Source organism: Heptranchias perlo, chromosome 30, assembly GCF_035084215.1.
Source record: "Heptranchias perlo isolate sHepPer1 chromosome 30, sHepPer1.hap1, whole genome shotgun sequence".
Taxonomy (NCBI): domain Eukaryota; kingdom Metazoa; phylum Chordata; class Chondrichthyes; order Hexanchiformes; family Hexanchidae; genus Heptranchias; species Heptranchias perlo.
Window position 1 is genome coordinate 810,113 of NC_090354.1, and position 25,723 is coordinate 835,835.

The window sequence follows — 25,723 nt, forward strand, 5'->3', positions numbered from 1 at the left end:
TTTCCTTAATGTCTATACCTCCCCATCTCCTCTCCGTATCTATCTCTGATGTAGAGGCTTACAGTTTGTTCAGACTTAAGAGAAAGCCTTGCATTTATATAGACTTACACATTATTTGCTACTAGTGGAATCAATATCCACCCCTCCCCCACCTGGGGCTGCAGTGTGTATGAACTACAGGATGAACTGCAGCAATTCACCAAGTTTATTCAACAGCAACTCCCAAGCCTTGCGACCTCTACCACCAAGGAGGACAATAGCAACAACATCATGGGAACACTATCCTGATTTAGCCATACACAACTGCATTCCTTCATCATCCCTGGGTCTAATTCTCAACCCAACATCATCTTGAGAGCACCATTAGCACAAGGGCTATGACGATTGAAGGAGATGGCCCCACTACCACCACTTCAGGGCAACTAGGGATGGGCATTAAATGTGGCCTTGCCAGCGTCACCCACAGTGAATGATACAGTGACTGTTATGTCAGCAAACGTGGCAGCAATGTCCCACAAACAACAACGAGTTGAATGAGCAGTCAGTCTGTTTGTCGTGGTGTTAGTCGAAGGAGGAATATTGCCCAGTACACCAGGAGAACTCCCTGCAGATAGTATCAGGGTATTCTTAGCAGCCACTGGGGAGTGGGAAAAGTCACGGGGCTCATGGCAGGTTACAATAAGTAAAAGCTCTTAAAGGAATATTGCATGGATCCTTCTCAACAACCACTTCTGGACGGGGGAACTTTATAGCTAGAATCGGTTATACGGTATCAGCAGCATGAAATTTAAATCCCACAAAAAAACATACTCACACGTAGGAAAAAGCAATGAGTGTCAAACGCACTCCATCAGTGGTGCCCAGTCACTCTCCATCAGTGGTGCCCGGTCACTCTCCATCAGTGGTGCCCAGTCACTCTCCATCAGTGGTGCCCGGTCACTCTCCATCAGTGGTGCCCAGTCACTCTCCATCAGTGGTGCCCAGTCACTCTCCATCAGTGGTGCCCAGTCACACTCCATCAGTGGTGCCCGGTCACACTCCATCAGTGGTGCCCGGTCACTCTCCATCAGTGGTGCCCGGTCACTCTCCATCAGTGGTGCCCAGTCACACTCCATCAGTGGTGCCCGGTCACTCTCCATCAGTGGTGCCCGGTCACACTCCATCTGTGGTGCCCAGTCACTCTCCATCCGTGGTGCCCAGTCACTCTCCATCAGTGGTGCCCAGTCACTCTCCATCAGTGGTGCCCAGTCACACTCCATCAGTGGTGCCCAGTCACACTCCATCAGTGGTGCCCGGTCACACTCCATCAGTGGTGCCCAGTCACTCTCCATCAGTGGTGCCCGGTCACACTCCATCAGTGGTGCCCAGTCACACTCCATCAGTGGTGCCCGGTCACACTCCATCAGTGGTGCCCAGTCACTCTCCATCAGTGGTGCCCGGTCACACTCCATCAGTGGTGCCCAGTCACTCTCCATCAGTGGTGCCCGGTCACACTCCATCAATGGTGCCCGGTCACACTCCATCAATGGTGCCCAGTCACTCTCCATCAGTGGCGCCCAGTCACTCTCCATCAGTGGTGCCCAGTCACTCTCCATCAGTGGTGCCCGGTCACACTCCATCAATGGTGCCCAGTCACTCTCCATCAGTGGTGCCCAGTCACTCTCCATCAGTGGCGCCCAGTCACACTCCATCAATGGTGCCCAGTCACACTCCATCAGTGGCGCCCAGTCACACTCCATCAGTGGTGCCCAGTCACACTCCATCAGTGGTGCCCAGTCACTCTCCATCAGTGGTGCCCAGTCACTCTCCATCAGTGGTGCCCGGTCACACTCCATCAGTGGTGCCCAGTCACTCTCCATCAGTGGTGCCCGGTCACACTCCATCAGTGGTGCCCAGTCACTCTCCATCAGTGGTGCCCGGTCACTCTCCATCAGTGGTGCCCGGTCACACTCCATCAGTGGTGCCCAGTCACACTCCATCAGTGGTGCCCAGTCACACTCCATCAGTGGTGCCTAGTCACTCTCCATCAGTGGTGCCCGGTCACACTCCATCAGTGGTGCCCAGTCACTCTCCATCAGTGGTGCCCGGTCACACTCCATCAATGGTGCCCAGTCACTCTCCATCAGTGGCGCCCAGTCACTCTCCATCAGTGGTGCCCAGTCACTCTCCATCAGTGGTGCCCGGTCACACTCCATCAATGGTGCCCAGTCACTCTCCATCAGTGGCGCCCAGTCACACTCCATCAGTGGTGCCCAGTCACACTCCATCAGTGGTGCCCAGTCACACTCCATCAATGGTGCCCAGTCACTCTCCATCAGTGGCGCCCATTCACACTCCATCAGTGGTGCCCGGTCACTCTCCATCAGTGGTGCCCGGTCACACTCCATCAGTGGTGCCCGGTCACTCTCCATCAGTGGTGCCCGGTCACTCTCCATCAATGGTGCCCAGTCACTCTCCATCAGTGGCGCCCGGTCACTCTCCATCAGTGGCGCCCAGTCACTCTCCATCAGTGGCGCCCAGTCACTCTCCATCAGTGGCGCCCAGTCACTCTCCATCAGTGGCGCCCAGTCACTCTCCATCAGTGGCGCCCAGTCACTCTCCATCAGTGGCGCCCAGTCACTCTCCATCAGTGGCGCCCAGTCACTCTCCATCAGTGGCGCCCAGTCAATCTCCATCAATGCTATTTCCTCCCTTGCTTCTCTTAACAGCCTGGGATACATTTCGTCCGGGCCTGACGATTTATCTACTTTCAAAGATGCTAAACCCCTTAATATTTTCTCACTCACTATGTTTATCCCATCCAATATTTCACACTCCTCCTCCTTAACTACAATGTCTGCATCGTCCCCCTCTTCTGTAAAGACAGATGCAGAGTATTCATTAAGAACCTTACCCACATCATCTGCCTCCACACACAGGTTACCTTTTTGGTCTCTAATAAGCCCTACTCTTTCCTTAGTTATCCTCTTGCTCTTCATGTATTTATAAAACATCTTTGGGTTTCCCTTGATTTTACTTGCCAATATTTTTTCATGCCCTCTCTTTGCTTTCCTAATTTCCTTTTTAATTACACCCCTGCACTTTTTATACTCCTCTAGGCTTTCTGCAGTATCGAGCTCTCAGTATCTGACATAAGCTTCCCTTTTTTGTCTTATCCTACCCTGTATGCTCCTTGACATCCAGGGGGCTCTAGATTTGGGAGTCCCACCCTTTTTCTTTATGGGAACATGTTTGCTCTGAACCCTCACTATCTTCTCCTTGAATGCCTCCCACTGCTCTGACACTGATTTACCTTGAAGTAGCTGTTTCCAGTCCACTTTTGCTCAATTACATCTCAGCTTAGTAAAATTTGCCTTTCCCCAATTGAGAACTTTTACTCATGTTCTATCTTTGTCCTTTTCCATAACTACGCTAAATCTAACTGATTTATGATCACTACCACAAAAATGCTCTCCTGCTGATATTCCTTCCACCTACCCAGTTTTGTTCCCTAAAACTAAGTCCAGAACTGCCCCCTCTCTCATTGGGTTTGCTACATACTGGCTAAAAAAAAGTTTTCCTGAATACAGTTTAAGAATTCTGCACCCCCTATACCTTTTACACTGATTGTATGCCAGTTAATATTAGGATAGTTGAAATCCCCGACTATTACTGCCCTATTGTTTTTGCACTTCTCAGAAATTTGCCTAAATATTTGCTCTTCTATCTCCCCCTGACTGTTTGGGGGTCTATGGTACACTCCCAGTAGTGTGACGGCCCCTTTTTTGTGCTTCAGTTCAACCCATATGGCCTCGTTTGATTAACCTTCTAATATACCATCCCCCCTCACAGCTGTAATTATTTCTTTAATCAATATTGTGACACCTCTTCCTTTTTTATCCCCCTCTCTACCTTGTCTGAAAACCCTGTAACCGGTCACACTCCATGAATGGGCCCTTCCCTAACCATGGATTCTCAGACCAGCTGCATTGCTCCTGCTGCTGCCCCAGTTTAGATCACCGAACTCAGACCTGAACCGTGGGTCTGTGCTGGATATTGACACCGACCCAGATAAAAATTGAATTTTCCCAATCTGTATTAATGACAGTCTGATCACAGTTACAGTGCAGGCTACATGCAAGATGGGTGCCCCCACATTACTCTGATAAACTCCACTTGGGTCATTGAATTTTCCATTTCCCACACTGTTGCTGTGAGTCAGATCACTGAATTAAAACCCAAATGTCCTGGATTTTAGGGTAGTTTTGTGCTATGGCCTCTAGGAAGTGAATCGATTCTGCCTGAACTTAATGAGAGATTTTCATTTGCTGTTCTTTGTAACAGGAAGAAAACCTCAATCTGGCAGCAGTGCTGTGGGATGATGACACAGAACGCTGTCTATTTATAAATGTCACAGCTTCGTGGTCTAAACCGACCTTGTATTAAATAAATGCTGGGACTGATTCAGGGCAGATTCACTGCTGCACCTGGCCCATGACAGCACGGTTACTACACATGGGAGCACCAGAGGTGTGTCTGCAGGCAGAGGAGCAATAAGGGAGAGGCTTCCTGTAAATGGGGCAGTCTGGGAGAACCTCACTAAAATTGTAACAAATGTTCAGAATGTGTCAGAAATTGAATTTTCACTGCGTTGCGGGCTGCAGAGCCCCTGAGCCCCACCCCTTTTGCACTCGGGATTTCACTCCAAAAACCTGCGAGATTTCAGTTGTTTTGACACTGACTAGAACGTTTCACTGGAGGTGACTAATACACGACCTCCAAATCCCAGACAGCATTGTGCTCGGATTGCGTTCGGGTCGCACTCGGGCCGCGCTCGGATTGCGTTCGGGCCGCGCTCGGATTGCGTTCGGGTCGCACTCGGGCCGCGCTCGGATTGCGTTCGGGTCGCACTCGGGCCGCGCTCGGATTGCGTTCGGGTCGCACTCGGGCCGCGCTCGGATTGCGTTCGGGTCGCACTCGGGCCGCGCTCGGATTGCGTTCGGGTCGCACTCGGGCCGCGCTCGGATTGCGTTCGGGTCGCACTCGGGCCGCACTTGGACCAGACTCCGGTGTACTTTGAACTTTGCGGAGTGAGCATTGATGTAGAATATTGCTGCTTTGTTCGGAGTGACACGCCTCAATGTTCCAACTTTTCTTTCCTAGCCGTCCGTACACGAACAAAGTCATCACACTGTGGTACCGACCACCAGAGCTGCTGCTGGGGGAGGAGCGATATTCTCCTGCCATCGACGTCTGGAGCTGTGGGTAAGTGGCTCACGGGGTAACTGGGACTGAATGTGTACCCAGCGTTGGGTTCATACAGGGACACTGGGACCAAGTGTGGTCTGAGGATTGGACACATCAATGAGGCAAAAGCTTATTTTTCAAAATATATTTTACAGTTTATTCTTGCAAAGAGCCCAAAGCAAGAAATCATGACAGCTGTGATGCTGTTGAGCTAGAAAAATTACAAAAAGTGCTGAGACGATACTGCAGAGGATGGAGGAGAGCATACCGGGTACGATAGCATAGTGGTTATGTTACTGGACTAGCAATCCCGAGGCCTGGACTAATAATCTGGAGTCATGAGTTCAAATCCCACCACGGCAGCTGGAGAATTTAAATTAGAATCATAGAATCATAGAAGTTTACAACATGGAAACAGGCCCTTCGGCCCAACATGTCCATGTCGCCCAGTTTATACCACTAAGCTAGTCCCAATTGCCTGCACTTGGCCCATATCCCTCTATACCCATCTTACCCATGTAACTGTCCAAATGCTTTTTAAAAGACAAAATTGTACCCGCCTCTACTACTGCCTCTGGCAGCTCGTTCCAGACACTCACCACCCTTTGAGTGAAAAAATTGCCCCTCTGGACCCTTTTGTATCTCTCCCCTCTCACCTTAAATCTATGCCCCCTCGTTATAGACTCCCCTACCTTTGGGAAAAGATTTTGACTATCTACCTTATCTATGCCCCTCATTATTTTATAGACTTCTATAAGATCACCCCTAAACCTCCTACTCTCCAGGGAAAAAAGTCTCAGTCTATCCAACCTCTCCCTATAAGTCAAACCATCAAGTCCCGGTAGCATCCTAGTAAATCTTTTCTGCACTCTTTCTAGTTTAATAATATCCTTTCGATAATAGGGTGACCAGAACTGTACACAGTATTCCAAGTATGGCCTTACTAATGTCTTGTACAACTTCAACAAATAAATTCAATTAATTAAAATAAAATCTGGAATTAAAAAAAAAAACTAGTATCAGTAATGGTGGCCATGAAACGACCGGATTGTTGTGAAAACCCATCTGGTTCACTGATGTCCTTTAGGGAACGAAACCTGCTGTCCTTACCCGGTCTGGCCTTTATGTAGGCTCCAGACCCACAGCAATGTGGTTGATTCTTAATTGCCCTCTGAAATGGCCTAGCAAGACACTCAGTGGTACAATCTCGCTAAAAACAGTCATAATAAGAATAAACCGGATGAACCACCACGAGGCATGGACACGACAAAGGCAAACCAAGCCCAGTTGATCCTGCAAAGTCCTCCTCACTAACATCTGGGGACTTGTGCCAAAATTGGGAGAGCTGTCCCATAGACTAGTCAAGCAACAGCCTGACATAGCCATACTCACAGAATCATATCTTTCAGCCAATGTCCCAGAGTCTTCCATCACCATCCCTGGTATGTCCTGTCCCACCGGCAGGACAGACCAACCAGAGGTGGCGGTACAGTGATATACAGTCAGGAGGGAGTGGCCCTGGGAGTCCACAACATTGACTCTGGACCCCATGAAATCTCATGGCATCAGGTCAAACATGGGCAAGGAAACCTGCTGATTACCACCTACCGTCCTCCCTCAGCTGATGAATCAGTCCTCCTCCATGTTGAGCACCACTTGGAGGAAGCACAGAGGGTAGCAAGGGCACAGAATGTACTCTGGTGGGGGACTTCAATGTCCATCACCAAGAGTGGCTCGGTAGCACCACTACTGACCAAGCTGGTCGAGTCCTAAAGGACATAGCTGCCAGACTGGGCCTGCGGCAGGTGGTGAGGGAAAAACCTACTTGACCTCGTCCTCACCAATCTACCTGTCACAGATGCATCTGTCCATGACAGTATTGGTAGGAGTGACTACTGCACAGTCCTCGTGGAGACGAAGTCCCGTCTTTGCACCGAGGAAACCATCCAACGTGTTGTGTGGCACTATCACCGTGCTAAATGGGATAGATTCAGAACAGATCTAGCAGCTCAAAACTGGGCATCCATGAGGCGCTGTGGGCCATCAGCAGCAGCAGAATTGTAATCCAGCACAATCTGTAATCTCATGGCCCGGCATATTCCTCACTCTACCATTACCAACAAGCCAGGGGATCACCCCCCCCCCGGTTCAATGAGGAGTGTAGAAGAGCATGCCAGTAGCAGCACCAGGCGTACCTAAAAATGAGGTGTCAACCTGGTAAAGCTACAACTCAGGACTATATGCATGGTAAACAGCGGAAGGAACATGCTATAGACAGAGCTAAGCGATTCCACAACCAACGGATCAGATCAAAGCTCTGCAGTCCTGCTACATCCAGTCGTGAATGGTGGTGGACAATTAAACTACTAACGGGAGGAGGAGGCTCTGTAAACATCCTCATCCTCAATGATGGCGGAGTCCAGCACGTGAGTGCAAAAGACAAGGCTGAAGCGTTTGCAACCATCGCCAGCCAGAAGTGCCAAGTGGATGATCCATCTCGGCCTCCTCCTGATATCCCCACCATCACAGAAGCCAGTCTTCAGCCAATTCGATTCACTCCACGTGATATCAAGAAATGGCTGGGTGCACTGGATATAGCAAAGGCTATGGGCCCCGACAACATCCCGGCTGTAGAGCTAAAGACTTGTACTCCAGAACTAGCCGCGCCTCCAGCCAAACTGTTCCAGTACAGCTACAACACTGGCATCTACCCGACAATGTGGAAAATTGCCCAGGTATGTCCTGTCCACAATAAGCAGGACAAATCCAATCCGGCCAACTACCGCCCCATCAGTCTACTCTCAATCAGCAAAGAGATGAAAGGTGTCGTCGACAGTGCTATCAAGCAGCACTTACTCGCCAATAACCTGCTCACCGATGCTCAGTTCCGCTCCAGACCTCATTACAGCCTTGGTCCGAACATGGACAAAAGAGCTGAATTCCAGAGGTGAGGTGAGAGTGACTGCCTTTGACATCAAGGCAGCATTTGACCAAGTGTGGCACCAAGGAGCCCTAGTAAAATTGAAGTCAATGGGAATCAGGGGGAAAACTCTCCAATGGCTGGAGTCATACCTAGCACAAAGGAAGATTTTTTTTTAATTTTTTTTTTTATTCGTTCACGGGATGTGGGCGTCGCTGGCAAGGCCGGCATTTATTGCCCATCCCTAATTGCCCTTGAGAAGGTGGTGGTGAGCCGCCTTCTTGAACCGCTGCAGTCCGTGTGGTGACGGTTCTCCCACAGTGCTGTTAGGAAGGGAGTTCCAGGATTTTGACCCAGCGACAATGAAGGAACGGCGATATATTTCCAAGTCGGGATGGTGTGTGACTTGGAGGGGAACGTGCAGGTGGTGTTGTTCCCATGCGCCTGCTGCCCTTGTCCTTCTAGGTGGTAGAGGTCGCAGGTTTGGGAGGTGCTGTCGAAGAAGCCTTGGCGAGTTGCTGCAGTGCATCCTGTGGATGGTGCACACTGCAGCCACAGTGCACCGGTGGTGAAGGGAGTGAATGTTTAGGGTGGTGGATGGGGTGCCAATCAAGCGGGCTGCTTTATCTTGGATGGTGTCGAGCTTCTTGAGTGTTGTTGGAGCTGCACTCATCCAGGCAAGTGGAGAGTATTCCATCACACTCCTGACTTGTGCCTTGTAGATGGTGGAAAGGCTTTGGGGAGTCAGGAGGTGAGTCACTCGCCGCAGAATACCCAGCCTCTGACCTGCTCTCGTAGCCACAGTATTTATATGGCTGGTCCAGTTAAGTTTCTGGTCAATGGTGACCCCCAGGATGTTGATGGTGGGGGATTCAGCGATGGTAATGCCGTTGAATGTCAAGGGGAGGTGGTTAGACTCTCTCTTGTTGGAGATGGTCATTGCCTGGCACTTATCTGGCGCGAATGTTACTTGCCACTTATCAGCCCAAGCCTGGATGTTGTCCAGGTCTTGTTGCATGCAGGCACGGACTGCTTCATTATCTGAGGGGTTGCGAATGGAACTGAACACTGTGCAGTCATCAGCGAACATCCCCATTTCTGACCTTATGATGGAGGGAAGGTCATTGATGAAGCAGCTGAAGATGGTTGAGCCTAGGACACTGCCAAACCATCTTCAAGATGGTAGTGGTTGTTGGAGGCCAATCATCTCAGCCCCAGGACATTGCTGCAGGAGTTCCTCAGGGCAGTGTCCTAGGGGACTGTGACAGGGTACAGGAGGGGGTGGAGGGAGTGAAAGGCACTGTGACAGGGTGCAGGAGGGGGTGGAGGGAGTGAAAAGCACTGGGACAGGGTACAGGAGGGGGTGGAAGGAGTGAAAGGCACTGTGACAGGGTACAAGAGTGGGTGGAGGGAGTGAAAAGCACTGTGACAGGGTACAGGAGGGGGTGGAGGGAGTGAAAGGCACTGTGACAGGGTACAGGAGGGGGTGGAGGGAGTGAAAGGCACTGTGACAGGGTACAGGAGGGGGTGGAGGGAGTGAAAAGCTCGGCCCTATCAGATCGTATTAAAAAGAGATGATATGACTAAAAGTACACTAGCTCTATAGCAAGTGGCTCATTGCAGGAGGAACAAGCTGGTGAGCTGTACAGAGGAGAGATAATGTAGATCAGAGAGTTGGGGGAAGAGACTGAGCTGCAAGCACTGGGAATAGAAGTTTGAGAAAGGAAGACGGGAGAGAATCTTCAAATATGGACACTTGAAAAACCAGTCAATGCGAGAGCAGGTGTGGGCAGAACAAGGAGATGGAAACAGCAGAGAATGATGCTGCCTTTGTATGATCGGTGAGTGGCACGGTGTTCCGCCTGGTTTACTGGTTATGTTGTAACAGAGGTTTGGCACACAGTCAAATTCCACAATTATAAGGAAGGTTTTCTGGTATTAAACTGAGATTCAGCAATAAATTGTAGGTCACAACAACTTCCAATATGTGGCAGCCTGCTGCCTACCCTGTGTCGCTGGGGTCCCTCCGCCACCTACCCTGTGTCGCTGGGGTCCCTCCGCCACCTACCCTGTGTCGCTGGGGTCCCTCCGCCACCTACCCTGTGTCGCTGGGGTCCGTCCGCCGCCTACCCTGTGTCGCTGGGGTCCGTCCGCCACCTACCCTGTGTCGCTGGGGTCCGTCCGCCGCCTACCCTGTGTCGCTGGGGTCCGTCCGCCGCCTACCCTGTGTCGCTGGGGTCCGTCCGCCGCCTACCCTGTGTCGCTGGGGTCCGTCCGCCGCCTACCCTGTGTCGCTGGGGTCCGTCCGCCACCTACCCTGTGTCGCTGGGGTCCGTCCGCCACCTACCCTGTGTCGCTGGGGTCCCTCCGCCACCTACCCTGTGTCGCTGGGGTCCGTCCGCCGCCTACCCTGTGTCGCTGGGGTCCGTCCGCCACCTACCCTGTGTCGCTGGGGTCCGTCCGCCACCTACCTGAGATGCTGGTGTAATAAATTGGATAGCCAGGTGGTGAAGGATAGAATACTAAAGCCTGGTCTTCTGTTGCTTCCAAACCTTTATTCACAGAGATCAACATCACACATCCCACACCCTTGATTAGTTCTCATATAAATGGATACGAGAGTCCCCAATTGATACGCGCCACCTGAATACAATTAACACCCATTGATATGAATCATATGGATACAGTTAACAGCTGGGGTCCGTCTGCCACCTACCTTAGTCGCTGGGGCCCGTCTGTAATTGACGTGGATCTGATTGTGGAATCAAGCCCTTTCAGTGGGAGATCTGCAATGTGAGCTGCTTGTTAAATTCCATCTGTTCTGTTTGCAGGTGTATCCTTGGGGAACTCTTCACTAAAAAACCAATCTTTCAAGCCAATCAGGAGCTGGCACAGCTCGAACTCATCAGGTAGGAGGTGAATTTAAGGTGTTCTATTGGTCATTAGTGACCATTGCATAGGGCTGTGCCAATCTATTCGATCAGTAATTAAAGTGTTATTGATACTGTCTCAACTGTTGCTTAAAGGAGCGACTGAAAATTCAAATAACAGCACATCCATGAAGTCATCTTGTTTTTTCATAAGACAGAGACTAGTTGAAGAACTAGCACGACCATGGGTGAATTGGCCTCCTGTGTGCTGTAATCTTGTTGATTCTATGATTTCATGTGGTTACACAGTGAGTAACCCTCACCCTGCTGAACAGTGGCTGCATACAGTTACATAACATGTCCTATGACTAGTGCTGGTATTTGCTACAAATGTTCTGTGGTGAGCGCATACACGTTTCAGTGCAATGACACTTGTACGCTCACAATTGGACTGTTGTGATTTATTTTCAAAGCCACACCTGTGAGTCTCATTTTGCCCGAGGTTATTGTCCATTTCTCTGGCTACTTGCACTGAAGTTGGCATCATTAAGAGTGAATGATTTGTGAACGGTTTCATAGAAACATAGAAAATAGGAGTAGGCCATTCGGCCCTTCGAGCCTGTTCCACCATTCAATATGATCATGGCTGATCCTCTATCTCAATACCATATTCCCACTCTCTCCCCATACCCCTTGATGCCTTTTGTGTCTAGAAATCTATCTAGCTCCTTCTTAAATATATTCAGTGACTTGGCCTCCACAGCCTTCTGTGGTAGAGAATTCCACAGGTTCACCACCCTCTGAGTGAAGAAATTTCTCCTCATCTCAGTCCTAAATGTCCTACCCCGTATCCTGAGACTTTGACCCCCTCATTCTGGACCCTTCAGCCAGGGGAAACATCCTCCCTGCATCCAGTCTGTCGAGCCCTGTCAGAATTTTATATGTTTCAATGAGATCCCCTCTCATTCTTCTAAACTCGAGTGAATACAGGCCGAATCTCTCCTCATATGACGGTCCTGCCATCCCAGGAATCAGTCTGGTGAACCTTCGCTGCACTCCCTCTATGGCAAGTATATCCTTTCTTAGGTAAGGAGACCAAAACTGCACACAATACTCCAGGTGCGGTCTCACCAAGGCCCTGTATAACTGCAGTAAGACATCCTTGCTCCTGTATTCAAAGGTTTCACTGAGATTTATCTGGTTGAAGATGATCATTCTGTTCTGTGCTTTTGTTTTCTCAGTCGATTGTGCGGCAGCCCCTGTCCAGCTGCATGGCCAGATGTCATTAAGCTGCCGTATTTCCACACAATGAAACCGAAGAAGCAGTATCGGAGACGCCTTCGTGAAGAGTTTGCATTGTAAGCTTCAATAACAGTCTTTGGAACAGCAGGAGTTCAGTGTAATTCATGTTGAAACAGCCCTGGGAGTGTTTGATGGGACAGTGTAGAGGGAGCTTTACTCTGTATCTAACCCGTGCTGTACCTGCCCTGGGAGTGTTTGATGGGACAGTGTAGAGGGAGCTTTACTCTGTGTCTAACCCGCGCTGTACCTGCCCAGTTGAGCTGCATGCAACCGCTATAATGCCACTTTGATCAGGCAGAAGTCTGAGCTTCAAGGATGGCATCAGCAATAAATCAGATTAAAGCACTTTGACTGTACAATGTGAAATGAAATGTGTTTTAATTTTTTATTCAGATTGCCGCCTAGTTTCCTCTTACAGGTGTGCACGCGGGCCCTCGCTGGAGTTTGTGGGTAGAACTCCTGTAAATGTCATTGGCTGGGTTCATTCCCGTGGCAGCTGGCGAATTGTGTCAGGCAGCTGGAGGGCTGTGGACAATGCATGGCCAGAATCCTTGTGGTGCTTTTTTTCTGCCTTTGTTGTACCTTTGTGTTTCTAAGCCATGTTTGGTGCTCCTGAGAGTCTGATATGGACCCAGTATCCCTGGGTTTTGGTGTTGAACTCACTTGCTGTTTGTTAATGTAAGAATGCGGATATTTGTGCTATTTCTGCAGCCTTCCGCTCCCTGCGCTGGATCTGCTTGATCACATGCTTACCCTAGATCCCAGCAAGCGTTGCACTGCTGAACAGACCCTGCAGAGCGATTTCCTGAAAAATGTGGATCCCACAAAAATGCCTCCTCCTGAGTAAGTATCGCTGTCAGCAGCTAGCCTGGATTTTTGAGAGTTAGGAAGCAGCCGTATTTTACGTCACTGCTGTTTTTAAAGTTTTACCATTTAGTGTATATGTTCTCTCCTTGTTCTTCCTCCCAACATTTATCACCTCACATTTCCCTACATTAAACTTGACATCTATCTGCCCCATCGTCTAAGCCGTCTATACCCTCCTGAAGTCACTTACAGTCCTCTTCAAAGTTAGCCACACTCAGGCAGTTCAGAGAAGGTTCACTAGGTCGATTCCGGGTATGGAAGGGTTGTCTTATGAGGAAAGATTGAACAGGTTAGGTCTATACTCATTGGAGTTTAGAAGAACGAGAGGAGATCTTAGTAAAAAGATTCTGAGGGGACTCGATAGGGTAGATGCTGAGAGGATGTTACCCCTCATGGGGGAATCTAAAACTAGGGGGCATAGTCTCAGAGTAAGGGGTCGCCCGTTTAAGATGGAAATGAGGAGGAATTTCTTCTCCCAGAGGGTCGTGAATTCTTTACCCCAAAAAGCTGTGGAGGATGAGTCATTGAATACATTCAAGGCTGAGTTAGACCAATTTTTGATCAGCGAGGGAGTCAAAGGATATGGGGAAAGGGCGGGAAAGTGGAGTTGAGGTAAAAAAAAATCAGATCAGCCATGACCTCATTAAATGGCGGAGCAGGCTCGAGGGGTCGAATGGCCTACTCCTGCTCCTATCTCTTATGGTCCCTGTTTTTACCCAAGTCTTTTATATATTGAGAAGAGAACTGGTCTCTATGCTGACTCCTGAGAGACACTGTTTACATTCCACCTGTCTGAAAAACATCTAGTATCCACTGCTCTCTTTCCACCCTTTAACCAACTCCCTATCAATGCCTGCCACATTCCCTTTAATACTGCGTACCTTAATTTTAACAACAAGCCTCCTATTTAACACCTTATCAAAAGCATTTTGAAAATGCATTTACACAACTTCCACTGCATTTCCTTTATCGATACACTGTTATTTTCTCAAAGAACTCTATTAAGTTTGGCAGACATGACTTGCCTTTTACAAATCCACGCTGACTGTCTTAGTCTTTCTAAGTGAGCATTATTTTATCTTGTATTATGACACCTCAAAACTTACCTACTTAGATGTTAGGCTGACTGGAATATAATTACCTGGTTTATCACTTTCTCTTTTGGCGCAGAGTAGTAAGTTAACAACCCATAAAGAAAGAAAAAACTTGCAGTTATATAGTGCCTTTCATGTTCTCAGGACGTCAAAAGCATTTCGCACCCAAGAATTATTTTTGAATTGCAGTTACTGTTGTTATGTAGTCAGTTTGAGCAGAGAAAGATCCCACAAACAGCGATGAGATAAATGACCAGTTAATATGTTTAAATGGTGTTAGTTGAGGGTGGGATGTTGGCCAGGATACCAGGAGAACTGATCTTCACCAATGCCATGGGATCTTTTACAACCATCTCAACAAGTAGAAAGGGCCTCAACTCAACGTCTCATCCTAAGATGGCACCACTGACAGTGTAGCACTCCCTCAGTACTGCATGGTAGTATCAACCTGGATTATGTGATCAAGTGATGGAGATAGCCTTGACTCAGAAGTGAAATTGTACCATTGAGCCAAGCTGACACTTAAAGCAAATGTAGTGTAGAGTAAAGTAGCGTAGCGTGGCCATTTGATGAAGCATGTTTAAGTCTGAAAGATCTGATTCTTGATGCAGCTCAGGGTTGAACTGTTCATCAGAGTTTACAGTCTGGAGCAAAATCTTCCGATGGTGGAGACAGATTTGAACTCTCACTTCAGTGGCCCCAGGATTTGTTGTACCCTAGCCGATAATCCTGGTTTCGTCTGAGTAAATTTTCCAAATGGAACTGCCAACCTGGCAGGTCCAGACCCTTCGACTGATTCTCATTCTATTAAAAAGGTACGAAGCGATAAACCTGCTGTCAGTCCGATACTTTGGGGAAATCAGCTGCTTTGATTTCATTCACACTCCCAGTTTGTAACCTTGGCTGATTGGGATTCTATCCTTGCAGACAGGCAGCTGAAACTGAAATATCAAACTGGACACAGAAAGTATCTGCATGCTGAAGAGTTTATCGTTCACAAGAAGGCAGTGGGTGATGGGGGATTGTGTAGGGATGTTTGGGATGGGGAATTGTGTATGGGTGTTTGGGATGGGGAATTGTGTAGGGATGTTTGGGATGGGGAATTGTGTAGGGATGTTTGGGATGAGGAATTGTGTAGGGATGTTTGGGATGGGGAATTGTGTATGGATGTTTGGGATGGGGAATTGTGTAGGGATGTTTGGGATGGGGAATTGTGTAGGGATGTTTGGGATGAGGAATTGTGTAGGGATGTTTGGGATGGGGGATTGTGTAGGGATGTTTGGGATGGGGAATTGTGTAGGGATGTTTGGGATGGGGAATTGTGTAGGGATGTTTGGGATGGGGAATTGTGTAGGGATGTTTGGGATGAGGAATTGTGTAGGGATGTTTGGGATGGGGAATTGTGTAGGGATGTTTGGGATGGGGAATTGTGTAGGGATGTTTGGGATGGGGAATTGTGTATGGATGTTTGGGATGGGGAATTGTGTAGGGATGTTTGGGATGGGGAATTGTGTAGGGATGTTTGGGATGGGGAATTGTGTATGGATGTTTGGGATGGGGAATTGTGTATAGATGTTTGGGATGGGGAATTGTGTAGGGATGTTTGGGATGAGGAATTGTGTAGGGATGTTTGGGATGAGGAATTGTGTAGGGGTGTTTGGGATGGGGAATTGTGTAGGGATGTTTGGGATGGGGAATTTTGTATAGATGTTTGGGATGGGGAATTGTGTATGGATGTTTGGGATGGGGAATTGTGTAGGGATGTTTGGGATGGGGAATTGTGTAAGGGTGTTTGGGATGGGGAATTGTGTACGGGTGTTTGGGATGGGGAATTGTGTAGGGATGTTTGGGATGGGGAATTGTGTACGGGTGTTTGGGATGGGGAATTGTGTATGGATGTTTGGGATGGGGAATTGTGTATGGATGTTTGGGATGGGGAATTGTGTATGGATGTTTGGGATGGGAATTGTGTAGGGATGTTTGGGATGGGGAATTGTGTAAGGGTGTTTGGGATGGGGAATTGTGTAAGGGTGTTTGGGATGGGGAATTGTGTAGGGATGTTTGGGATGGGGAATTGTGTAAGGATGTTTGGGATGGGGAATTGTGTAGGGATGTTTGGGATGGGGAATTGTGTAGGGATGTTTGGGATGGGGAATTGTGTAGGGATGTTTGGGATGGGGAATTGTGTAAGGGTGTTTGGGATGGGGAATTGTGTAAGGGTGTTTGGGATGGGGAATTGTGTAAGGGTGTTTGGGATGGGGAATTGTGTAGGGATGTTTGGGATGGGGAATTGTGTAAGGATGTTTGGGATGAGGAATTGTGTAGGGATGTTTGGGATGGGGAATTGTGTAGGGATGTTTGGGATGGGGAATTGTGTAGGGATGTTTGGGATGGGGAATTGTGTACGGGTGTTTGGGATGGGGAATTGTGTATGGATGTTTGGGATGGGGAATTGTGTAGGGATGTTTGGGATGGGGAATTGTGTAAGGATGTTTGGGATGGGGAATTGTGTAGGGATGTTTGGGATGGGGAATTGTGTAGGGATGTTTGGGATGGGGAATTGTGTAGGGATGTTTGGGATGGGGAATTGTGTAGGGATGTTTGGGATGGGGAATTGTGTAGGGATGTTTGGGATGGGGAATTGTGTAAGGATGTTTGGGATGGGGAATTGTGTAAGGGTGTTTGGGATGGGGAATTGTGTAAGGATGTTTGGGATGGGGAATTGTGTAAGGGTGTTTGGGATGGGGAATTGTGTAGGGATGTTTGGGATGGGGAATTGTGTAAGGATGTTTGGGATGGGGAATTGTGTAAGGGTGTTTGGGATGGGGAATTGTGTAGGGATGTTTGGGATGGGGAATTGTGTAGGGATGTTTGGGATGAGGAATTGTGTAGGGATGTTTGGGATGGGGAATTGTGTAGGGATGTTTGGGATGGGGAATTGTGTAGGGATGTTTGGGATGAGGAATTGTGTAGGGATGTTTGGGATGGGGAATTGTGTAGGGATGTTTGGGATGGGGAATTGTGTAGGGATGTTTGGGATGAGGAATTGTGTAGGGATGTTTGGGATGGGGAATTGTGTACGGGTGTTTGGGATGGGGAATTGTGTATGGATGTTTGGGATGGGGAATTGTGTATGGATGTTTGGGATGGGGAATTGTGTAGGGATGTTTGGGATGAGGAATTGTGTATAGATGTTTGGGATGGGGAATTGTGTATGGATGTTTGGGATGGGGAATTGTGTATGGATGTTTGGGATGGGGAATTGTGTAGGGATGTTTGGGATGAGGAATTGTGTATAGATGTTTGGGATGGGGAATTGTGTATGGATGTTTGGGATGGGGAATTGTGTAGGGATGTTTGGGATGAGGAATTGTGTAGGGATGTTTGGGATGAGGAATTGTGTAGGGATGTTTGGGATGAGGAATTGTGTATAGATGTTTGGGATGGGGAATTGTGTATAGATGTTTGGGATGGGGAATTGTGTATAGATGTTTGGGATGGGGAATTGTGTATGGATGTTTGGGATGGGGAATTGTGTAGGGATGTTTGGGATGAGGAATTGTGTAGGGATGTTTGGGATGAGGAATTGTGTAGGGATGTTTGGGATGGGGAATTGTGTAGGGATGTTTGGGATGGGAATTGTGTAGGGATGTTTGGGATGGGGAATTGTGTAGGGATGTTTGGGATGGGAATTGTGTAGGGATGTTTGGGATGGGAATTGTGTAGGGATGTTTGGGATGGGGAATTGTGTAAGGGTGTTTGGGATGGGGAATTGTGTAAGGATGTTTGGGATGAGGAATTGTGTAGGGATGTTTGGGATGGGGAATTGTGTAGGGATGTTTGGGATGGGGAATTGTGTAGGGATGTTTGGGATGGGGAATTGTGTACGGGTGTTTGGGATGGGGAATTGTGTAGGGATGTTTGGGATGGGGAATTGTGTAGGGATGTTTGGGATGAGGAATTGTGTAGGGATGTTTGGGATGGGGAATTGTGTAGGGATGTTTGGGATGGTGAATTGTGTATGGATGTTTGGGATGGGGAATTGTGTAGGGATGTTTGGGATGGTGAATTGTGTAGGGATGTTTGGGATGGTGAATTGTGTAGGGATGTTTGGGATGAGGAATTGTGTAGGGATGTTTGGGATGGGGAATTGTGTAGGGATGTTTGGGATGGGGAATTGTGTAGGGATGTTTGGGATGGGGAATTGTGTAAGGGTGTTTGGGATGGGGAATTGTGTAAGGATGTTTGGGATGGGGAATTGTGTGGGGATGTTTGGGATGAGGAATTGTGTAGGGATGTTTGGGATGGTGAATTGTGTATGGGTGTTTGGGATGGGGAATTGTTTAGGGATGTTTGGGATGGAAATTGTGCATGGATGTTTGGGATGGGGAATTGTGTAGGGATGTTTGGGATGAGGAATTGTGTAGGGATGTTTGGGATGAGGAATTGTGTGGGGATGTTTGGGATGAGGAATTGTGTAGGGATGTTTGGGATGGGGAATTGTGTAGGGATGTTTGGGATGAGGAATTGTGTAGGGATGTTTGGGATGGGGAATTGTGTAGGGATGTTTGGGATGGGGAATTGTGTAGGGATGTTTGGGATGGAAATTGTGCATGGATGTTTGGGATGGGGAATTGTGTAGGGATGTTTGGGATGGGGAATTGTGTAGGGATGTTTGGGATGAGGAATTGTGTGGGGATGTTTGGGATGAGGAATTGTGTAGGGATGTTTGGGATGGGGAATTGTGTAGGGATGTTTGGGATGAGGAATTGTGTAGGGATGTTTGGGATGAGGAATTGTGTGGGGATGTTTGGGATGAGGAATTGTGTAGGGATGTTTGGGATGGGGAATTGTGTAGGGATGTTTGGGATGGAAATTGTGTATGGATGTTTGGGATGGGGAATTGTGTAGGGATGTTTGGGATGGAAATTGTGTATGGATGTTTGGGATGGGGAATTGTGTAGGGATGTTTGGGATGGGAATTGTGTATGGATGTTTGGGATGGAAATTGTGTATGGATGTTTGGGATGGGGAATTGTGTAGGGATGTTTGGGATGGAAATTGTGTATGGATGTTTGGGATGGGGAATTGTGTATGGATGTTTGGGATGGAAATTGTGTACGGGTGTTTGGGATGGGGAATTGTGTAGGGATGTTTGAGATGGGAATTGTGTAGGGATGTTTGGGATGGAAATTGTGTATGGATGTTTGGGATGGGGAATTGTGTAAGGGTGTTTGGGATGGGGAATTGTGTAGGGATGTTTGGGATGGGAATTGTGTATGGATGTTTGGGATGGGGAATTGTGTAGGGATGTTTGGGATGGGAATTGTGTATGGATGTTTGGGATGGGGAATTGTGTAGGGATGTTTGGGATGAGGAATTGTGTAGGGATGTTTGGGATGGAGAATTGTGTAGGGATGTTTGGGATGGGGAATTGTGTAGGGATGTTTGGGATGGGGAATTGTGTAAGGGTGTTTGGGATGGTCGTAACCGTGTGTTGCCTCAGAGTCAGTTAGTTTTACGTTAGATGGGATTTGCTTGACACAAACTAGGCTTGTATGACTGAGCTGGATGTTCGTCACAATCAATTTGTACTTGGTATGGGGAGAGATTGAGGCACTGGGAGATGCCTGGGGAGAGAATGAGGCATTGGGAAATGCCTGGGGAGAGAATGAGGCATTGGGAAATGCCTGGGGAGAGAATGAGGCATTGGGAAATGCCTGGGGAGAGAATGAGGCATTGGGAGATGCCTGCGGGTACCAACCAGGATTTGTATGCAGTTAGTTCAGCTTTTGGACAGATGTAATAAGCTGTCATTCACTTTTGTTGCACGTGAAACCGGCTTAATTTGTTTGTCTTCGTAGAATCGTAGAAAGAAATGGCACAGAATGAGGTCATTCGGCCCATCGTGTCCGTGCCGGCTGAAAAAGAGCTATCCCACTTAATCCCACTTTCCAGCATTTGGTCCGTAGCCCTGTAGGTTACGGCACTTCAAGTGTACGTCCAAGTACTTTTTAAATGAGTTGAGGGTTTCTGCCTCTACCACCCTTTCAGGCAGTGAGTTCCAGACCCCACCATCCTCTGGGTGAAAAAGATTTCTCCTCAGCTCCCCTCCAATCCTTCTACCAATTACTTTAAATCTATGCTTCCTGGCCACTGACCCCTCCACTCTTAACTTGACCCGTCATAATTTTATACACCTCAATTAAATCTCCCCTCAGCCTCCTTTGTTCCAAAGAAAATAACCCCAGCCTATCCAATCTTTTCTCATAGGTAAAATTCTCCAGCCCTGGCAACATCCTTGTAAATCTCCTCTCTACCCTCTCTAGTGCAATCTTTTTGTTTTTATTCGTTCATGGGATGTGGGCGTCGCTGGCAAGGCCGGCATTTATTGCCCATCCCTAATTGCCCTCGAGAAGGTGGTGGTGAGCCGCCTTCTTGAACCGCTGCAGTCCGTGTGGTGACGGTTCTCCCACAGTGCTGTTAGGAAGGGAGTTCCAGGATTTTGACCCAGCGACAATGAAGGAACGGCGATATATTTCCAAGTCGGGATGGTGTGTGACTTGGAGGGGAACGTGCAGGTGGTGTTGTTCCCATGCGCCTGCTGCCCTTGTCCTTCTAGGTGGTAGAGGTCGCGGGTTTGGGAGGTGCTGTCGAAGAAGCCTTGGCGAGTTGCTGCAGTGCATCCTGTGGATGGTGCACGCTGCAGCCACTGTGCGCCGGTGGTGAAGGGAGTGAATGTTTAGGGTGGTGGATGGGGTGCCAATCAAACGGGCTGCTTTATCTTGGATGGTGTCGAGCTTCTTGAGTGTTGTTGGAGCTGCACTCATCCAGGCAAGTGGAGAGTATTCCATCACACTCCTGACTTGTGCCTTGTAGATGGTGGAAAGGCTTTGGGGAGTCAGGAGGTGAGTCACTCGCCGCAGAATACCCAGCCTCTGACCTGCTCTCGTAGCCACAGTATTTATATGGCTGGTCCAGTTAAGTTTCTGGTCAATGGTGACCCCCAGGATGTTGATGGTGGGGGATTCGGCGATGGTAATGCCGTTGAATGTCAAGGGGAGGTGGTTAGACTCTCTCTTGTTGGAGATGGTCATTGCCTGGCACTTATCTGGCGCGAATGTTACTTGCCACTTATGAGCCCAAGCCTGGATGTTGTCCAGGTCTTGCTGCATGCAGGCTCGGACTGCTTCATTATCTGAGGGGTTGCGAATGGAACTGAACACTGTGCAGTCATCAGCGAACATCCCCATTTCTGACCTTATGATGGAGGGAAGGTCATTGATGAAGCAGCTGAAGATGGTTGGGCCTAGGACACTGCCCTGAGGAACTCCTGCAGCAATGCCCTGGGGCTGAGATGATTGGCCTCCAACAACCACTACCATCTTCCTTTGTGCTAGGTAAGATTCCAGCCACTGGAGAGTTTTCCCCCTGATTCCCATTGACTTCAATTTTACTAGGGCTCCTTGGTGCCACACTCGGTCAAATGCTGCCTTGATGTCAAGAGCAGTCACTCTCACCTCACCTCTGGAATTCAGCTCTTTTGTCCATGTTTGGACCAAGGCTGTAATGAGGTCTGGAGCCGAGTGGTCCTGGCGGAACCCAAACTGAGCATCGGTGAACGGGTTATTGGTGAGTAAGTGCCGCTTGATAGCACTGTCGACGACACCTTCCATCACTTTGCTGATGATTGAGAGTAGACTGATGGGGCGGTAATTGGCCGGATTGGATTTGTCCTGCTTTTTGTGGACAGGACATACCTGGGCAATTTTCCACATTGTCGGGTGGATGCCAGTGTTGTAGCTGTACTGGAACAGCTTGGCTAGAGGCGCAGCTAGTTCTGGAGCACAAGTCTTCAGCACTACAGCTGGGATGTTGTCGGGGCCCATAGCCTTTGCTGTATCCAGTGCACTCAGCCGTTTCTTGATATCACGTGGAGTGAATCGAATTGGCCGAAGACTGGCTTCCGTGATGGTGGGGATATCGGGAGGAGGCTGAGATGGATTATCCACTCGGCACTTCTGGCTGAAGATGGTTGCAAACGCTTCAGCCTTGTCTTTTGCACTCACGTGCTGGACTCCGCCATCATTGAGAATGGGGATGTTTGCAGAGCCTCCTCCTCCCGTTAGTTGTTTAATTGTCCACCACCATTCACGACTGGATGTGGCAGGACTGCAGAGCTTTGATCTGATCCGTTGGTTGTGGAATCGCTTAGCTCTGTCTATAGCATGTTGCTTCCGCTGTTTAGCATGCATGTAGTCCTGAGTTGTAGCTTCACCAGGTTGGCACCTCATTTTTCGGTACGCCTGGTGCTGCTCCTGGCATGCTCTTCTGCACTCCTCATTGAACCAGGGTTGATCCCCTGGCTTGTTGGTAATGGTAGAGTGAGGAATATGCCGGGCCATGAGGTTACAGATTGTGCTGGAATACAATTCTGCTGCTGCTGATGGCCCACAGCGCCTCATGGATGCCCAGTTTTGAGTCTATCCCATTTAGCACGGTGGTAGTGCCACACAACACGTTGGATGGTGTCCTCAGTGCGAAGACGGGATTTCATCTCCACGAGGACTGTGCGGTGGTCACTCCTACCAATACTGTCATGGACAGATGCATTTGCGACAGGTAGATTGGTGAGGACGAGGTCAAGTAAGTTTTTCCCTCGTGTTGGTTCGCTCACCACCTGCCGCAGGCCCAGTCTAGCAGCTATGTCCTTCAGGACTCGGCCAGCTCGGTCAGTAGTGGTGCTACCGAGCCACTCTTGGTGATGGACATTGAAGTCCCCCACCCAGAGTACATTTTGTGCCCTTGCTACCCTCAGTGCTTCCTCCAAGTGGTGTTCAACATGGAGGAGGACTGATTCATCAGCTGAGGGAGGACGGTAGGTGGTAATCAGCAGGAGGTTTCCTTGCCCATTTTTGACCTGATGCCATGAGATTTCATGGGGTCCAGAGTCAATGTTGAGGACTCCCAGGGCCACTCCCTCCTGACTGTATATCACTGTACCGCCACCTCTGGTGGGTCTGTCCTGCCGGTGGGACAGGACATACCCAGGGATGGTGATGGAAGAGTCTGGGACGTTGGCTGAAAGATATGATTCTGTGAGTATGGCTATGTCAGGCTGTTGCTTGACTAGTCTGTGGGACAGCTCTCCCAATTTTGGCACAAGTCCCCAGATGTTAGTAAGGAGGACCTTGCAGGGTCGACTGGGCTTGGTGTTTTGCCGTTGTCGTGTCCGGTGCCTAGTGGTCCGATGCCGGGTGGTCCGTCCGGTTTTATTCTTATTATGACTTTTCGTAGCGAGATTTTACAACTGAGTGGCTTGCTAGGCCATTTCAGAGGGCAATTAAGAATCAACCACATTGCTGTGGGTCTGGAGTCACATCTCGGCCAGACCGGGTAAGGGCGGCAGGCTTCCTTCCCTAAAGGACATTAGTGAACCAGATGGGTTTTTACGACAATCCGGTAGTTTCATGGCCATCATTACTGATACTAGTATTTTAATTCCAGATTTTTATTTAATTAATTAAATTTAAATTCGCCAGCTGCCGTGGCGGGATTTGAACTCATGACTCTGGATTTTAGTCCAGGCCTCTGGATTACTAGCCCAGTAACATAACCACTATGCTACCGTACCCGATATCTTGCCTGTGATGTGGTGACCAGAATTGTACGCAGTACTCAAGCTGTGGCCTAACCAGCGTTTTTTACAGTTCCAGCTTAACCTCCCTGCTCTTATATTCTATGCCTCAGCCAATAAAGGAAAGTATCCCGTATGCCTTTTAACCACCTTATCTACCTGTTCTGCTTCTATCAGGGATCTGTGGGATCTGTTCCTCTACACCTCTCAGTATCCTCCCATTTATTGTGTATTCCCTTGCCTTGTTTGCCCTCCTCAAATGCATTACCTCACATTTCTCTCGATTGAATTCCATTTGCCACTTTTCTGCCCACCTGATCAGTCCATTGATATCTTCCTGCAGTCTACAGCTTTCCTCCTCACTATCAACCACAATGCTAATTTTTGTATCATCTGCAAACTTCTTGATCAAGCCCCCCACATTCAAGTCCAAATCAGTAATATATACCGCAAAAAGTAAGGGACCCAGTACTGAGCCTTGCGGAACCCCACTGAAAACAGCCTTCCAGTCACAAAATCACACAGTCAACCATTACCCTTTGCTTCCTGCCATTGAACCAATTTTTGATCCAACTAGCGTCACCCTCATCGATCCTCCTTGTTACCCCCTCAAAAAATTCAATCAAGTTAGTCAGACACGACCTTCCCTTAACAAATCCATGCTGACTGTCCTTGATTAATCCATGGCTTTCTAAATGACGATTAATACTGTCCCTCAGAATTGATTCCAATAATTTGTCCACCACCGAGGTTAGACTGACTGGCCTGTAATTACTCGGTCTATCCCTTTCTCCCTTTTTAAACAACTGTACAACGTTAGCAGTCCTCCAATCCTCCGGCACCATGCCTGTAGCCAGGGAGGATGGGAAAATGATGGTCAGAGCCTCCGCTATTTCCTCCCTTGCTTCTCTTAACAGTATGGGATACATTCATCTTTCAAAGATGCTAAACCCTTTAATACTTCCTCTCTCACTATGTTTATCCCATCCAATATTTCACACTCCTCCTCCTTAACTACAATGTCTGCTTTGTCCCTCTCTTTTGTGAAGACAGACACAAAGTGTTCACTTAGAACCATACCCACATCTTCCACCTCCATAGGTTACCTCTTTGGTTTCTAATAGGCCCTACTCTTTCCTTAGTTATTCACTTGCTCTTTGTGTATTTATAAAACATCTTTCGGTTTTCTGGTAATATTTAATGTATTTTTAAAAACTATTTTCCAGCCTTCCTCACTGGCAGGATTGCCACGAACTCTGGAGTAAAAAACGTCGGCGACAGAAACAAGCAGGAATCATTGAAGATCCGCCTGTGCAGAAAGCAGCCCGTAAGGACACCGCGATCAGCACCGACGACAGTAGGAGCAGCACACCGCAAAGTGCGCCGCCCGTGTTGGGTAAAGTGCAGAGCAGTGCCACAGATGTGGGCGGTGAGTCGCCCAAGACACAATGAATGAAAATGACAACTGCTATCGATAAGATTACTCAGAGAGGCTGCGGAGGAGGCAGTGTGGAAAACTTTAATATTTGTATTTCTGGGAGTGTGTGATTGAGCTTTAAAAGGTTTTGGGACCAGTCAGCGAGACAGCAGAGTTCTTTCTGGTCCTGTGTACGAGTACAGCCCTTCCTCCCTTGTGCCACCCACCTGTCCCGTATGTGGATCCTCCCTATCAGCAGCACAGCTGTTCCTGGGTGGCAATTTCTGGGATTATACTGGAGCTGCTCCCAGGAATATCCACAGCTAATGCACGTTGGTTGGCTCATAGTATCAGGGCAGACTGAAATGGAGGGAGTGCAGTGAGAAAAAA

The 25,723-nt window shown here is 48.5% G+C and overlaps 1 protein-coding gene across 1 annotated transcript in view; it reads left to right on the top strand.

The window, feature by feature from the left end:
* Window positions 1-25,723, top strand: part of cdk12 (cyclin dependent kinase 12) — a 74,983-nt gene that overhangs the window by 41,771 nt on the left and 7,489 nt on the right. Inside the window, 5 exon segments of the mRNA XM_067969306.1 lie at window positions 5,143-5,244; window positions 10,978-11,055; window positions 12,258-12,374; window positions 13,030-13,161; window positions 25,143-25,345. Of these exon segments, the coding sequence (XP_067825407.1) occupies window positions 5,143-5,244; window positions 10,978-11,055; window positions 12,258-12,374; window positions 13,030-13,161; window positions 25,143-25,345 (632 nt within the window).